Source organism: Lepeophtheirus salmonis, chromosome 1, assembly GCF_016086655.4.
Source record: "Lepeophtheirus salmonis chromosome 1, UVic_Lsal_1.4, whole genome shotgun sequence".
Lineage (NCBI taxonomy): Eukaryota > Metazoa > Arthropoda > Copepoda > Siphonostomatoida > Caligidae > Lepeophtheirus > Lepeophtheirus salmonis.
The window spans coordinates 13,878,753-13,895,708 of NC_052131.2; the positions used below are offsets into that span (position 1 = coordinate 13,878,753).

Sequence of the window (16,956 nt, forward strand, 5' to 3'; positions counted from 1 at the left end):
GAATGTCAAAATGAACGCTATTCATATTTCGTCATCGTTCATTTTTTTTCCTTTCGTCGTTCATTCGTTCAAAAAATGAACGGAAAGAGTAAACGCCGTTCGTTTTTCCGTTGAATGTCAAAGCCTGACTTAAAGTATAAGCAAAAGTCGAACTAATTCAATAAATTTCGAAATTATTTGATTCAGTTCTAATTACATTCCAACATACTTTACTGAATAATAAACGTTAATTCATTAATTAGATGCCCAAAAAATTGGGATTGGTCAAAGAAGTATTTAAATTAGTCGTGTGCCACGAGAAAAACTCATAAACTGCTACTCGAGTTTTATAAAGTAAATAAAAAACTACAAAAAACTCGGTTTGTAGGCATAAAAAGCCGATAGAGGTTTGAAAGTCTAACCTTTTCTGAAATGAGGCACAAAAACCATGACTTAATCCAACCTCACCCAAGTCTAGTTGTAGATACTGAATTTAGTAAAATATATATTTTTTATATAAGTAATAAGAATATATTTTCGATAAATTCTTGTCGTCAGTGTACGGTAATATGCTATGTTTAAGTAGCACATTTTAGATTATTTATATTCGATGTCTAATAGCAAATAAAGGTACAAAAATAAGGAAATGTGTTAAATAAATAATTTTATTTCATGTAACAAAGTCATAAATATCTATAAAAAATGCAAGACACCACAAAACTTAAAAATTTCTAATAATTCTATATATTTCTAGAATGTTATTTTATTCATATAACCATAATATAAACAATGAAATGGAATATAACTTAGTAATAACCAGTGTTAACTTCGTCAAGCTTGGCGAGACGAAATCATTTCGTCAACGAAGCTTTTTTTCATAACAAAGACGAGACAAAACTGACAAAGACGAAACTCTGACAAAGACGAAATTCTGTCGAAGACGAAACTGACGAAGACAAAATTTGACAAAGACGAAAACTGACGAAATGATGACGAAGACGAGACAAGACTGAAAATAACTGACAAAGTTAACACAGCTCTATACCCAAGACACAAAAAATATCTTTTTAGACTAGATAGAGAGTTAATTTATTACTCAAAAGTGACTGGCGTCTCTAAAAACAAATATACAAATAACTAAGTTTTGTAAATATATTCAAAATCAAAAAAGTTATGTGCAAAAAAATAAATTGCAGTTTCGTTTTATTTTTTCAGGTGCAAAAAAATGGATTTCCAATGACACATTGGATTTGTAGATGAAGTAAAGTTTGTAGAAATTTGTGTAGAAATTTGCTTGCATATAAATATGACAAATAAAAATAGATTCTTAATTGATATATCTGTCATTTTTTGAATATTTTTTAAAATTTATTACCTTTTTTTCATCAGTCTATTTTCGATTTTTAGGAAGAAATGCTACAAAACAATGCATTTTGAACATAAAATTATAAACCTTAACATAATACTAAACAACGGAGTATTTTTAATTTCCAGAACATTTTGTTACATAATATATTGCAACATTTTCAAAAATGAACCAGTTAGTGAGGGCTATTTTTTCGACAACATTATTCTCCATAACTGTTTTGGGTTTGCAAGTACGAAAAAAATCTGGGTACGTTTGTGTTCTTCTTTACAATGCCAATAAATACTATTAAATTTTTTTTTTTTTTTGCAAAATTAATTAAAACAGTTTTTTCTTCGATAATTTTGATTTGGCATTTTTTTACAAAAATAAGAAATTAACTTCTCTTCTACAATTTTTTTTCATGCATTTATATGTCAGCATGCTATTTGAAGTTTATAACTCTTTTTTTTTTTTTAATTCATAATAATTAATTGTATATAGTATACAGGCGCTATATTATCATATACTATAGAATATCGCAACGCTCATATTACCTTAACGTAATGTATTACCACCACTGGCTAACCCATTGCTAGTTATACTAATAAATAAGTATAATTGATTTTTATTTTAAAATACTCTTGATGCCACTTTATGATAAAAAAACAGTCTTTTCGAAGAATATTTTAAATTGGACAACAAAGTTTTAATAAAGAGTGGTGCTTCTAACCCCCCCTCCATCAAAAAAGCACACCGTAGCTAAGGGCCCACCTCCTTGCTTGTTAATACTGAGGGATGTAATTCTAACATAAATGTTACATAGTAGACATAAAGTAAGCCCCTTGGCTAAAATTTTGTTGTCAGATTCGTCGTACAGAACGTTTTGCGAAGATTTTTTTTGTAAAGTTTTGTTTTTCTAAAAAAACATTCTGTTTAAATTGTTCCCCTCTAAAAAAAAAATAATAATAACATTACTAGTTACTCAAGTTTTGAGTTCTTTTACTAGAAACAGCCCTGCTTGGATGTATTTTTTCCCCCAGAATATATATTATTTATGAATTATGATGGTACTACTTGGTCAGAGCTATAAATATTAAGTATAACTGAGTAAATACAATGTAAATAAAACGATTGACAAATTGTTTCATGTCATTTTCGTGTATTTTATTCTACGTGACATAACTAATTATATATGGAAATACAATATTGTAATTATAAGTATGCAATAGTATCTATTTTACTCATTAATTCTTAAATGAAAGTAAATATAAAATACTTTCAATATCGTATGATGAACATGTCGGAACGTCAGCTACTCTGTTAATGCTATATTTTATTTACTACAACGGCTTTAAACATTTCTACTCTAAAACATTTTTGAAAAATATATGAAAACATAAATATTTCATCTAGAAAATAATGTATTTGTTATTATTATAACACATTTGAAGGTTAAAGAGGGGAAAATATAATCACCAATTTGGTTGCGTGTCGTTTCGATATCATAAATGTATGTCTAGGGAATTGTCCATTAAAATATATAAATAAAAGTATATTTTTGATAGTTATTATTTCCAAGATTTTCCTTTTTCTTTATAAATCAGAACCATAACGTTCTAAGTGACAGAGGGACGTGGTTGTTCTAAATGTTTGTTCGAATGACAACACCAAATGGAAATAACCCCATAATATTTAGAAAATAACCTCATTGTACCTAAACATAGATAGTGTATTTTGCGTACAGCATTGAATTTCTAATCTAGTATGAGTCTTCCTGAAGATACAAATGGATTAGAAATAAGGGACTGGGAGAGCTTTAAACCCCGCATCCAGCTTCATGAGCTCATAGACCGAACGGTACAAACAAGTCGTCATACTTTTCCTCTGGTGATGAAATGTCCAATGAGAAATGAGGAAGATAGAAAGGAAATCTTGGAAATAATTGTTGCTGCCATGGAAATGTCGGCTAAAGTCAACTACTGGCGCTCAGGTCATTTTTATTTAAATAATGTCATTCTTTTTTAAAACACAAATACAACAAAAAAATTAACACGTACATCAATTAAATAAAAGTCACAGATTATAAAGGTGCATTAGATTATAAAATAAAATAAAATTTGGAAAATAAAGGAGTATCATGCCATATTTAATAAATCATGATACATCTAGTTGTTCATTCTCCGTACAACGTTTCTATTAATTTGTACCTATCATGTGTATTTTTCATAAATAATAAGTATAACAGTGTAAAGTAAGACTAATGAACTTAGAGATATTAATTAAATTAGAGAACAGCAACTATCCATATTCCTTGCATTTGAATTTAACATAGTTTAACATAATTCAAATTTGTTTCACGATGTTAATAAATTTATAAAATGAATTGATTTTTGCAATTTCAAAATTGACATATTGATCATATTTTATGTACACATATATATATGTATATATTTTTAAATATAAATAATAGATTTGTAATGTATGAATAATCGTTTTGGTAGCTAATAATAATATGTAGTTATTTTCATAAACATATACATATTTAGTGATATAATAATGATGTGGAATTATTACTAACATACAAATATCTCTTTAGCTGAGAAAATAAAGCGTAATCTGGACAAAGTTTATGGCCCCTCATGGCAAGTCATCATTGGAGAGAATTTTACATTTAATGTTGACTATGAAGATCAATTTTTGTACTATATAATCTTTGGTGCTGTAGGAATACTCGTGTGGAAATGTGGAGATATGCTTCAGTGTGAAGTGAATCACTTTGTTCCAGGAAGTAAGAAAAAGGATAACAAGAGCCGGAAAACTCATGGTGCAATGAATTTACTTCGAGGAGAGAAGGCATACGTACCTTCAAGTATGAGAAAAAAGGATACTTCAAAACAGACTAAACAAAAATAGACTTTGTTTTTATTCAATTCGCATAAATGAATTTCCTACATGATCAAACATTGATGATGATTAAATGAAAAATAAATAATATACATTGTTATTTATTAAATCTTCAATATAATATTTTATATTTGAGGGGCAAGGGCAACTATTGACTTAGAAGGATCATAAATGAAATTTTGGTACTTGTTATATAATATGTTGATAATTTGTTTTACACCTCAGAGAAAGAATAAATTTGTATCTGCTCCGTTATGCATTTAAAAGAGACTAGAACTAGAATGAAAGGAAAATACATATGATGATTTTTAAAACTTTTTAGTCATTCATGGACTAAAAATAAATATGAACAAATAATTTGAAAGAATAATTAAAAAATGAATACAGGTTATAAGTATAATCATAAATGTTAATAATTATACAAATTAAAACACAGATCCTATTTTGATTCAGCAAAATATATATCTATATGGAATATTAAAAAATTATCTAAATGCTTTATAAAAGTTCAGCATTTTTAAAATTTGTTGTACTTTTTTGTTCGTTGCAAATGTCACCGCCATGTCAAGTACCTTCCTTGATCAAATCCAAATGTACCTTTAGAGAAGAAAATAAAAACAACAACACAAAGTGTAAACTAGAAAAATATATCAACTTACAGTTAGGCCTACACAGGAAAGCCATGATCTAGAGGAAGGCATCTCTCCAACATTTTCCCATATGTCTAATTTTGTATCATAGCACTCAATGGTGTCATGGTATCTAAATCCAAATAATTAGGGTCATCAGCGTTCTTACCTCAATAATCATAATAATTAATATAGCACATACCTATCCCAACCTTCCTCTCCTCCTAAAACATAAACTTTTCCGTTAGATACAGCAACTCCAGGTCTGTATCTTCTCTCATTCATGGGTGCAACAAAACTCCAGACATTGTTTCGTAAATTATATCTTTCAACTTTGTTTGTATTTTCGGTTGATGCATGCCAGCCTCCAATAACATAAATATATCCATCTAAATAGCAAGAGGCTGACCCAGATCTCGGAATGATCATTCTAGCAACTTCAGTCCATACGGCTCCTTCTTTTTTTGTGTCATATTTTTGAACGAGTTCGATTCCATCTCCATCAGACAAAACGGCTCCCCCAGATACATAGAGACAACCATCAGTTGCGACAACAGCTGGAGAGGTCACAGCCATTTTCAGAGGTGCCATTTCAATCCAAGTGTTAGTGTCAACATCGTATCTCTCAACAGAGTCCAATCGACGAGAACCTTCCCAGCCCCCAACCGCGTAAACATAACCATCTAACATAGCTAGACCCAATTCTGACCTAGGTGTATTCATTGAAGCCATTTCCTGCCAATTATTAAGAACTGGATCATATCTCCATAGAGATCGTGATGCACTTCCGTCAGGATATTCACCTCCAGCCATATACATTTTGTTGTTTCCACTCACTACCAAGCCGTGTTTGCTAAAAAAAAATCCTTCATTAAAATATTAATAAATATACATTGATTAATTTTTACCTTACTGCAAAAGGCAAACAGCATAATTGTTTCCAATGATTTGTCAAGGGGTTCCAAAACTCAACAGATCTCAGAACAACTTTATCATCCTCACCACCAACAGAAACGATAACTTGAGCCATTCCTGCACATCGTCTTGGCCTCGTTCTCTCGGACGATATTTCTAATCGTCTATCCGGAAGAAGATGATATATCTTTGCTTCTTCAACTAAACTCATACACTCTTTCGATTTTTGTATGACACTGCAACTTTGAACTACATCGTGTAGGAAATACGGACTGACTTGAGGTAATCGAACATGAGCAAGAACTGTGTGAAAAATGGGAAGACGTGCCGCTGGATTTCCTTCATACCATCTGAGTGCACCATAAAAAACTATTTCCTCCTTTTCAACATCCAAATCATCATTTGAAATAATATCCGTGAGTTGAACATGACTCATATTTACAAATTCATCTCCAGCAATTAAATCCTGGAAGTGTTTAAGAGCATAGGCCTTTGCTTGATTGAAAAGATCCATACAAGCATGAGCTTCTGCGTAATTTTGAATTCCTAGGACATTTGTTTCATCCATATGTCTTCCCAGGAACTGACAGCATGCTTCTCGAACAGAGAGCATCTCTAATAGATTAGAGGCAGATAAAAGGCTTTGTACATTCATTTTCGTGATGGAAATGGTAGATGTGTATGCATAGTTGATGAGAAGCTCCACGATAGGGGATTCCATGCCATTCAAAGCCACTGAGTCGAGCTTGGACTCTGAGAGATTGCAGGTAAACATGGCTTTAAAGTAAGGGCTAGCAGCTGAGAGAACACACTTATGGGCAGGGTACTCATCTTCTCCAACCTGAAGGGACACGTCGCAAAGGCTTTTCGTCCTCTTCAGTTCCAAAAGTCCGGAGAGCATGCAGCTGGAATGCCCCGCATCCACAAACTTCCACTCTTCTGCGCCGGGACCGTCTACTGCCACGACTTCATTGCTGCTCTCTGTAGGGACATCCGAAGGGCTACGCAGGAAGGAGTAGAGTAAGCTATTCGACATTCTTCTCACCACACATTCACATTGGCTTGGATCCCAATCACTCACTACTTTTCAATTATTACTTCTTATCAATTCACAAATAATGAGGAATCCATTAAAATATGGAGATAAATTGTAAGATAGTCCATTGATAATAAAAGGAGCTGCAAGTTATTACTATTTCTTATTTACATTGATATAATTTAATAAAATATTTATTGATATTTGCGCAAAAGTCAAAACACCAGCTGACGAATTTCATATAGAGCTTTTTGGTGTGCATGCGTCAGCATGGTTGATGTCATTCATTTTGGGTAAAGAGACTAAAAATATTTGTTAATCCCTTTATTTTTGGGAGCCTAAACAACCATGTTTAATAACAATGAAACCACTTTTTTCATGAATAGTAAGGAAAATAGTCAACGATTGGATGGCAAAATGGGACAAACAAATAAAAAGACTTAAAATTTACTGTCTATCAAAGAATTGTTTACATTTCATTGGGGGATTCTGTAAATATTACTCTGATTTAATTCAAATATTGCTGTTTAAGTAGTATTCAATGCAAGGGTTAAGTATTTTTTTATACACTTAAAGCCATTTGATTAAGTTTAATAAAGATTTATTGGAAATATATCTATTTTATGCAGTAAAAATATGAACTTTGATTGAAAACGTTATTTTCTTATTATTAAATAATAATTATATATCACACATAACATTAGCTAGTAAATAACTACATATATATGTATTTAAGGCAGCATATGAACTGTGAACGATCTTTCAACTATATAATTATAGACTACATCTTTCGAGCAAAAGTCCAATATATCCAACATTATGATGATAGTTTTTATCAATGTCACAAATATCATCTTTTCAAGCTGTCCCGGTCCTCCCTACTGTTGAATGGTATATAAATATTTTAGGAGATTAGAGAGGTGGCGGCATGAGTAAAGAAAAATAAAATAAATACGAATGACGTCATGATTGACTTTAATATTGGCGGGCTTAAAGATTTTCTGCTTCTTTGAAGTTTTATGAATAATACAACTATGGAAATTAATGAACTTCCGTTGAATCATGGAAAGAAAACAAAAAGAATAATATCCGGATTCTTTAAACGGGTTTCCACGGATGAGTATTTGAAAGACGTGGAAAAAAATGCAGCAGCTCCACTGAATCAAACAATCGAGGCCCTTGTTCATCCTCCTCCATCCAATGGAATGACTCACACAAGTCCTCATCAGACTTCATCGAGAAGGTCCTCTAATGTATTGATCTCTGTGGATGATACAATCACCGTTTTAGAGGAAATTGATGGAAATGTGAGTAATGAGAAGGGCTCGATACGCAAAAGTGAGAAAAGAAAGCCGAGAGAGGCAATAGACACAAATTCCGTGAAGAATGGAGAATCCCACAGCCCTCCTCTTGAGCCAAAAAAGGATCTATCCTCTGAATCACTGAGTGAGGTCTCTTCCTTTGAGAATATCAACAAATTGACAGTTAAATTCAAAAAGAGAAGAAAAGCTTCTAGTGATGCACTAAAAACGAATGAATCAGACTCGGACATTGATTTGAATTTTGTTGAAGAAACTGAACAAGAGACTAAAAGCCCCTCTCCACTTGGTATTTTTGGCGTCATGATGTCGAATCAAAAGTCAAAAAGAAACGTTTCGCTCTCATTGAATAGCGTTAACAAAACAACAGCAAGTATAGATACATACGAACCAAATGAGCCCATAGTATCGATTATGAGTGTGAACAAAGAAAAAAGTACGCCTGTATCCTCTCCTCATCAAAAACATTATAAAAAATGTCTAAATAAAGAAATAGAAATCGCTGTTCTTCAAAATGGGGACTCCTTGTCTCGTCCAAGCAAACTTTTTTCTGATGACAACGGAAATAGGAAGCAAATTAAAGATGAATCTATTATTGATACTGATTTAGATTTTTTAAACGATATTCCAAAGTCCCAAAATAAACTTAAACGAGGTCGGAAAGAAAAGATCAAAATTGAAACACCAAGTGATACCATCGAGGACAAAGAATGTCCTCGAAGGATTTCATCCCGTGTAAAACATAAGAGAATTATAATTGACTGCCAAGACTTATCTTCTCCAGAGGAGCATGAATTGGAAAAGAATCCTAGGAAAAAACAAAAAAGGAAAATACATGATAAACCAGGATGCATAAATAAGATGCCAAATAAGAAGTTAGCTTCCATATTTGTTCGAGAATCACCTGAAGTAACGGCAGCGCGTAAAGCTTTCCTTCATTCCCAAGCACCAGAAAGAATAAAAAAATTGAGAGATAAGGAGCTATCAGCAGAGACTATTGGTCATGATTACTTTAACGATTTTTCCAATGTACTTCATGTTAATTATAGTTCAACACAGTACTCTTCGGACCAAATTAACATACCACTTAGAAATGAAGATGTCAACGTGAATCAAATTCTTTCAAAAGACTCAAATCTTTCTTGGTTATTATCGAGAAATGAAGAAAAAATAGAAGAAATGACAATTGATGACAGTAGTGGCTTCAAATCATTATCCTTACCTCTTGATAACAAACACATTTTCTTATTTGCTCACTTGGAATCCACGTCTACCAGACAGTGTTTCATCGATTTAATGAAGAGAGATACTAGTGATATTGATAAATTTCCTTGGACGTTAAAATATGCACCCAAAAGATGCTCTCATATTCTTGGTAATCAACACACTATTTTTTCTTTAAAAGTCTGGCTGAAGTCTTTTTCTTCAAAAATCAAATATAGTCCTGTATACTCTGATACGGAATCTTGTTCATCGTTGTCAGAATTTGGTGCGAATGCAGCTATTCTTTATGGTCCTCATGGGTGTGGAAAGACCTCCACTGTTTATGCTCTCGCGTCTGAATTTGGTTTCAATGTTCTTGAGGTCAATGCATCTTCTTCTCGTAGTGGTCGACAATTAACAAATCAAACACATGAAGCTACTCAAAGTCATAGAGTTGGTAGTAGCAAGAAGAATAAAAAGATCGGGAAAAACCATCATCTAAAAAAGTGTTCCTCGTCCAATACTAATAACCTTATACTGATAGAGGATATTGATCTGTTTTTTGAGGATGGAGATGAAGGTTTTTATCAAGCTTTAAGTGGGGTAATTGGAAACTCAAAGATACCTATTATTCTCACGTATTCTTCAGACAAACATAAAAAATCAATCCCTCTTCCTAAAGTAGACCAGCTTCATGCATACAAATTATCTTATCCGCCTCTTCAAGTGACGTCGAGGTATTTGTGTTCAATTGCACTGAAGGAGGGCTATCCTGTATCCTCTAGAAGTATTACCGAAATTTTGCAAAAGTTCAATGGAAATATCTCTAAAAGTATACTAGAACTCCAATTCCTTTGTTTATCATCAAAACAGACGCAGTCTTCGGATCATTCTCCAATTCTCTATGAAATGGACACATCCTTAAGTGAAGTCATGAATATACCTATGAACTTTCAGACGACCGATGTACAAACCCGTCTTCATTGCATCATCCCATTTAAAAAAGACAATACAACATCTCCTCTTTGTTGTAGATCACTTAACTATAGCATCACCGATGCTAGTTTTTCAGAATCAATGGAGGCACATAATAAACCTCGGACATACTCCAAAAAAGATATTAAAGAAATGGAATACATAGCAACTCGTCTCGATATTCATTCTGGCTTCTGTGAGAAAGAAAACAGTATGAACTCTGAAATGAGCTTTCAAACTAGGTACATTCGTAGTGTTGAGTCTCAAATACTGGAATCGCTCTACCCCCAGAATTACTTAAAATACAAATTCCTTTTCACAGATACACTTCCCTTAATAAGAAATATGGCTCGATCTGAGGATGAAAGACGCTTATTAAACTCTAAAAGAAGATTCTTACACTATCTTGACTCGCAACTTGAGCTTTCAATATCATCTGAAGATCTTCTTATTTTAAAAAATCAATTAAATTCATAATAATTTATCATGCAACTTATTCTTGGTTTCCATTCAGATAGTTAGTAATGTCTTTAAAGGCGATTAGAAAGTTTTGAATTAACTATCCTCATCTACATATTAAATAAACATATGCAAATTATTATATATATCTTTATGTGCAATTTGAAATTCGCCATTAAATTTATATTCATTTATTGATTCTACTATTAAAATAGGTTATTAATGAAATAAACTGTTAACAATTTTATGAATATCAAGAGGTATTTCATTAATATTCTGGGTATAGCTATATGTGTTCAAACTTTAAGAGAAATAATAATTAGTTTTATTATATTAGAAAAAGTAAATTTATATTTGTTGCAATTTTGTACAAGTTGGAATAAAAAATGAGATGCTTCATTATAAATGAAGGATTTATAGTACTCGGGATAAGGATAATCAAATAATCGAATATTCAATAGATAGTCCATATATTAAAGGTGTATTATATTTAAAATGAGAGGAGGAAGGAAGAAGAATAACGTCATTTGAAGCAAAGCGAAGGAATTTGAAATGTAAAAAAAAAAAGAAGAAGCTTCATGTGACGCTGGATGAAAAGAAAGAGAAGGAAAAAGATGACTAAAGCAGGGAAGAGTGAATTGAAGTGAATAGTTAAAAGAGTTGCTTGAAGTAAGGTTGGAGTGTTGACTGTCTATTCGTCTATTCCCAGTGAGAAATCACTAATCCTAAATTTATCGAAAGCTTAGGTCAAGCCGTGATATCAAGAGTCTCAAGATTGCTTCCGTTACAGAAAAGAAGGTCTCTGGCATGAACAAGAAGGACTCTAGTGAGGGAAAGATGGCTGAGGCCATCGAGAGACCTAAAATGCCTCGGGCCACTTGGGATGCTCTTCGTGCTCACATTCAACGGGAGCGTGCAAGGAAGAAGCAGGAAATTGAGGAAACGCAAGAGGTAAGGGGATTGTGGGTAGTGTGAGGCTTGAAGACGTAATGGCTCGAGCTTTTCTTTCAGTTCGAGCGGCAGAAGAAGGAGCGCGAAAGGAAGAAGAAGCAGGAGAAGTTGAGTCTGGAGGACACAAAGGAGCAGATTGCTCAGCTGGAGGCACGCCTCGCCAAATTCAAGGAAGAGAAGCACCAACTCTTCCATACGCTTAAGAAAGTTCTTTTGGAAGATCAGTCCCGAAGGCGCAAGCCAGAGCCACACCCATCTCATGTGTACTTGCAGCCCACTGTGCGACAAAGTCCCTTGTTTATGAAGCCACACCCTCATCTCTTCATGCCACACCACTCTTCGGGCTCTCCTCTTCCTCTCCCTCCTGTGAGTTCTCCTGCATCACAAATAACTCCATCCGCCACTGCGATAGCCACACCTTCTCTCGCCCCTCCCGCCAAAAGACAGAGGTTATTCTTTACAGTATTCCTTTTCTTTTGTGTCCAGAGACTCAAATCTGGGTTTCACTTCAACAATGATCTCATTTCAGTATTCTCTTACTTTCTAGGTCCCCCTCTCCCACCTCTAGAAATTCTCTTCAGCAGCATTCAGCACCCTATCCTCCTTCAAGGAATCCTACTCAAGGAACATCATCTTATCATTCATCTTTAGGACGGTCCAATTCTTCGAGTGGCTATCCCAGTTCGAATCCAAATTTTACTCATGCTAATTCATCTTCTGGTAGTTCTCCTGCCGTGAATGTGACAGGATCTGCTGGTCTCGTAGCTGCTGTCGCTGCAGCTGCGGCACATTATCCCTACACAGCATCGGCAGCTCGTTCTGTAGCCATGGCTGCTGTTGTATCTGCTGAAGAGGAAAGAAGCAAGCAAATCTACGCAGCCGCTGCAGCAGCATCTCAAAATGCAAGAACTTATGATAGAGAAAGAGCTGCATTAGTTGCTGCGGCTGCTCAAAGATTACCTTTAGGTAATCCACCAGCTGCTCATGGACCAAATGCAACTACTTTAAGTCAAGTAATCAAATTCAATTAATCCCAATTCTTATGCATAGTTTGACACATTCTTTTTTTGTTTTCATAATGCAGCAAGTATATCGTGGAGGTGGTGGAAGTATTATGTCTGGCTATCCACGCTTTTCTACTGCTTCTACATCTTCTGGTCGTAACTCACCTTCACGCTTACCCTCGCAGCCCCCTAACGGAGCTCCTAATCCTAGGTATTATGGTGCATTGCAAAGGGATGTTTGACACGAAGAATAAACCGATGAAACATGAATTTCTGAGATATCTTGACGATTTAATGGATCTTTTCTCTTTAGACATTGCCTCAGATTATGATTAATGTATTTGGTTCATACATCACTCGTATTTTTAAACTCAGTTCAACATAAAATCTTATTACGTTATCATATTAATATATTATGTTCCTGTTAGGAATGTATTTATAGGTGTAATCGTTTAAGTTGATTGGGCTTTCTAGTTATTTATTGGTATGATTTGTTAGCGTTAGAAAAACATTTTGAAGAATTTTTGTATGTTCCATTAAAAAATTTATTCGATTATAATTTTTAATGTTTATATAAGATGAATGCACATGAACTGACATAAAGTATGTTCAAGTGATATAATTTAATTGAGGAATTAAACAACACATATTAAAGGCAATTTATACGGGGATAATCCTGCCTTTTTCTTCATTAATATTCAACATTTATTTTACCCTAATTATGTATCTAAATTTAGTACTTAATGATTCATATTCATTTTGATCATAAAAGTATCAGTTTCAGAGCAGTGTTTCATGGAGTAAGCATTTGTTCATTTTTATAATTGCTATTGTATTTAAACTTCATCAGTCATCCCTGTCCCTCATTTGGATTCCTAATGGGATATATTTGAATATTTATTCTAGACATTGTAAAAATACACTCTAATATTAAATTAATAGTGGGATTTGAAGAAATTAAGATTTTAAGATTGCATTGCAGGTATTCTCTTTCATGTTTCTTTTTAAAAGCCCCCGAGGATTTCCTTTCGTCTTCCAATGCTCAGCTCTACTTGCATAAAAAATATTTAGTTATGTTAATGATAATTAACTAGTGCACAATTACCGCCCATCATTTCAGAATTCATTTTTTGCATTACTAAAAATTCATCTTTATTTCCCGTACACAATGGTTTGAATTTAATCAATTTATTTAATTTGAACTTTGTCATAACCGAATTGTGACGAACATATATGGCCTGCCAATACAAAAGCAAGGTGGAGTAATTTTTTCCAAATTGAGTGGATTACATGTGTAGTCTCAATTGATTAATTATGATCATTCTTATCAGCTAATTATTATAATTAATCCCTTAGAAATTATAATCAATGTAACGAAAATTCATCGTCACAATGAAATAATTAGGAACTGATGTTATTTGAAAGGTCATATTGGGGGCAAATTAAGGTTTTAAACTATAGGAAATAACCCATAAATTAGGCATTTCTCTTTTTCTTCATGTTTGTTCAAGATTGTTTTTGTGTTAACTGCCTACATATTTGAATTAGTATACTGTCTGTTCGAAACCTTCACTTTAGGCTAAAAAATCCATCATAGTGAAATAATATATTTGAATTAAAAAAAAAAATATCTCGCAGGGTAAATTCAACTAAATTTCATTTGTTTATGGAACCTATCACAAATTCTCAAATATTTGTCACCTCCCTATCTGAGCATAAGAAACATTGAGAAAGTGGTGGTACAACTGGACAAGGGACTGGACTTCGGATGTCACAAATTACATTGAATCCATTCACATCACGATCTTGAAGGTTTTCATCTAAGATCACACCTTCTCGCTCCTGAAGTGACGAAAATTCTTCTCAATCCACCACGTCGATTAAGATATTGTTGAGTCTAGGGTAGAAAATCTGCAGGTATATTATCATTGCCACTAATGTGTCGTAACGTGACTCCATACTCCGACACTTCCGCGAAATATCGATGCACTTTGTTAGACCACGTAGGATTTTTAACCATGAGGGTGTCCATGAGTGGTTTATGGTCCGTAAAGACAGTTACAGTACGTCCTTCGGTAAAATATTGAAAGTGACGCAGGGCTTCTCTAACACCAAAGAGCTCTCTTTCAAATGTAGAGTACCTCCTCTGTGTTTGGGTTCAGAGCTCTACTAAAGAACACTAATGGGAGGAAGTCTCCTTGGCCATCTTTCTGGTCGAGAACGCCTCCAATCGTCATGATGTTCCTTTTCGGAATGAGAAGCTATCATGATATCTTCTATATAGGCAAAAACATATTCCAAACGTCTCAACAGGGAATCCATCAATCTTTGGAAAGTATTGCAGGCGTTGCGTAGCCCAGAGGGCATTTTTTTAATTCATAAAACCCTGTGCACGTGGTTATTGCAGTTTTCTTGCAGTCTTTGCTTGACGTTAGTACCTAATAGTAAAGAATTCACAACTTCCGATATTCGTTATAAAATCATGAATATGAGGCATAGGGTAACGGTCTGGCAGGGTTAGGGTGTTCAACTGCCTGTAGTTACAAACCATGCGCCATGAACAATCCTGCTTTGGTACCAAGTGAATTGTGAAAGGCCAATTGGATTTTGACCAGCGTATAATTCCAGCCGAAAATAGTTTAGAAATTTCTTTCCTCACTATAGTCTCTTTTTTAGGAGTTAGACGGTGAGTACATGAAAAGCAGAGATTCCCCGTCGTGAAAATTTCGTGCGGAACTCCATGACGTGGCTCTGGGTATAATTCTTCCTCAGACTGAGGAGTGGAATATCGAGATAGCATTTTCCTGGTAATGTAGCACCTTTCTTCACCGAAGAAGTAAGTTCATTCTGTTGTAGTGAACCTAGTTCCATAGTTAGAGACAGTTTAAAATAGCTCAAGAAATCGACACAATACTCAATATCCACCACGACAAACTCCCATCGGACCTTGTCAACGGGATCGAACTCGTCCCATAATTTCCTAGAACCATGAGTTCTCACAGGAGTTCCATTTGCGGCAACGATCTTTGGGTATGCTGGATTACGTCTCCCGGAGAAGAGGCTCCTCGGAACGATCGATCGCTAGGATCCGGTATCGAGGAATTTAATCCCATTACTATAAATAAATAAAAGAACATTTCTAACAGGTGAGTTCATGCAAGGTGAATTTATGTTTAACGTCGGGATGAGGACCCGACGATTGCTTAGTCTTTTGGAATAATGAGCTTTGGACAGATTTTAGGAGTTTCGCACTTTGTGGCCTTTTCCCCCATTTCCTGTGGTAAAAGCATTCCTTTTTCTCCTTAATTGGGTCGTGGGGCCTTAAGTTCTTGATAGAATGAATCACACCTGGGTCTTCAACCATAGTTGTTTGATATTTGACGTTCTTAATGAAATCCATCAAGCCATGATCCGAGAATTGGACCGATAAACCAGCCCTTCTGCTTTTGGGGAGACTCCTCACGAGTATTTGTTTGATTATAGCCTCACGGACATCAGGAATATTTGAGAGGTACTCCCTTGCCAGGCTCACAATTTCATCAATAGAGTAGATATACGGCGCTTTGATGAGCTAGAAGAGCTCTTCAATTTTATCCTTTTATTTTTTACTCATGCAAGATTTTTGCTTTAACATTGTTGTAAGGGGTAGTACTTAATGGGCCTTCGCTGTCATCATCAAAAGGGTCCAGGGCTTTGTCATCGATGACAGACAATAAATGATGACACTACTCCAATCCTTCCTTTACTTGGTGTAATTGAAAAGTGGGCTTCGATGACGCGGAACAAATTTCTAGGTTTGGTAGACCAGAACGGGCAGACTTTGAACTGCCCTATAACGTGAGGTACTTCATTCGACTTCGGCATGTCGGGGTCACCAGTGTAGCATCTCCAGAATAATACACACTTCTTATAATTACTGAAACATAAGTTGTATTCTCGAGTAAAGGTAAACACTGATATAGTTTATATAAAATAATAGATTAAAAGATACTCTCGGGAAGAACGTGGAGTCAACTTATATAGCTAAACGCTACATATATAAATCCATTTTAATTAATGACGGTATTGTTTTTACACGTCAATAAAGTTAGGGGGTAGAGGTAATAGATATCTATTTTTTCAATGTTTCTGTTTAAGAAATAGTATAAATTAGATATCATTTTAAAGCTTATTAAATTTCCAATAAAATAATAGGTATATCAACCCTTTATGCCTTTCCTATCAGTAGATATGG

General features: G+C 34.2%; 4 protein-coding genes across 5 annotated transcripts; 3 read left to right on the top strand and 1 right to left on the bottom strand.

Moving 5' to 3' along the window:
- The first annotated feature begins 1,194 nt into the window (after window positions 1-1,194).
- LOC121117332 (uncharacterized) lies at window positions 1,195-4,481 on the top strand. The gene is made up of 2 exons (XM_040711740.2): window positions 1,195-3,317; window positions 3,924-4,481. The coding sequence occupies exons 1-2, from the start codon at window positions 3,092-3,094 to the stop codon at window positions 4,238-4,240; spliced, it is 543 nt and encodes a 180-aa protein (XP_040567674.1). The 5' UTR covers window positions 1,195-3,091; the 3' UTR covers window positions 4,241-4,481.
- On the bottom strand, window positions 4,228-7,263 carry LOC121117323 (kelch-like protein 24). Its single transcript, XM_040711729.2, has 4 exons — window positions 5,769-7,263; window positions 5,063-5,713; window positions 4,891-4,993; window positions 4,228-4,828 (listed from the first exon to the last, which is right to left on the bottom strand). The coding sequence occupies exons 1-4, from the start codon at window positions 6,809-6,811 to the stop codon at window positions 4,796-4,798; spliced, it is 1,830 nt and encodes a 609-aa protein (XP_040567663.1). The 5' UTR covers window positions 6,812-7,263; the 3' UTR covers window positions 4,228-4,795.
- Window positions 7,264-7,761: 498 nt separating this feature from the next.
- On the top strand, window positions 7,762-11,018 carry elg1 (enhanced level of genomic instability 1). The gene has a single exon (XM_040711758.2). It carries the CDS (start codon window positions 7,831-7,833, stop codon window positions 10,783-10,785), a length of 2,955 nt encoding a protein of 984 aa, XP_040567692.1. The 5' UTR covers window positions 7,762-7,830; the 3' UTR covers window positions 10,786-11,018.
- A 271-nt stretch (window positions 11,019-11,289) lies between these two features.
- On the top strand, window positions 11,290-13,381 carry LOC121117359 (uncharacterized). Of its 2 annotated transcripts, none has more exons than XM_040711773.2 (4): window positions 11,290-11,718; window positions 11,779-12,167; window positions 12,266-12,731; window positions 12,803-13,381. In XM_040711773.2, exons 1-4 carry the CDS (start codon window positions 11,575-11,577, stop codon window positions 12,962-12,964), a joined length of 1,161 nt encoding a protein of 386 aa, XP_040567707.1. In that variant the 5' UTR covers window positions 11,290-11,574; the 3' UTR covers window positions 12,965-13,381. The 2 variants fall into 2 exon arrangements, with proteins under 2 accessions (XP_040567707.1, XP_040567700.1); XM_040711766.2 differs by having other exon boundaries at window positions 11,369-11,718; window positions 12,248-12,731.
- The last annotated feature ends 3,575 nt before the right edge of the window (window positions 13,382-16,956 follow it).

Coding starts and splice junctions, on each gene's coding strand:
- LOC121117359 (XM_040711766.2), top strand. CDS start 11,575: ATGAACAAGAAGGACTCTAGTGAGGGAAAGATGGCTGAGGCCATCGAG. Junction 12,168..12,247: donor CCTCCCGCCAAAAGACAGAG/GTTATTCTTTAC, acceptor ATCTCATTTCAG/TATTCTCTTACTTTCTAGGT. Junction 12,732..12,802: donor ATGCAACTACTTTAAGTCAA/GTAATCAAATTC, acceptor TTCATAATGCAG/CAAGTATATCGTGGAGGTGG.
- LOC121117332 (XM_040711740.2), top strand. CDS start 3,092: ATGAGTCTTCCTGAAGATACAAATGGATTAGAAATAAGGGACTGGGAG. Junction 3,318..3,923: donor AGTCAACTACTGGCGCTCAG/GTCATTTTTATT, acceptor ATATCTCTTTAG/CTGAGAAAATAAAGCGTAAT.
- LOC121117323 (XM_040711729.2), bottom strand. CDS start 6,811: ATGTCGAATAGCTTACTCTACTCCTTCCTGCGTAGCCCTTCGGATGTC. Junction 5,714..5,768: donor TGTTTGCCTTTTGCAGTAAG/GTAAAAATTAAT, acceptor ATTTTTTTTTAG/CAAACACGGCTTGGTAGTGA. Junction 4,829..4,890: donor TTTCCTGTGTAGGCCTAACT/GTAAGTTGATAT, acceptor TCTTCTCTAAAG/GTACATTTGGATTTGATCAA.
- elg1 (XM_040711758.2), top strand. CDS start 7,831: ATGAATAATACAACTATGGAAATTAATGAACTTCCGTTGAATCATGGA.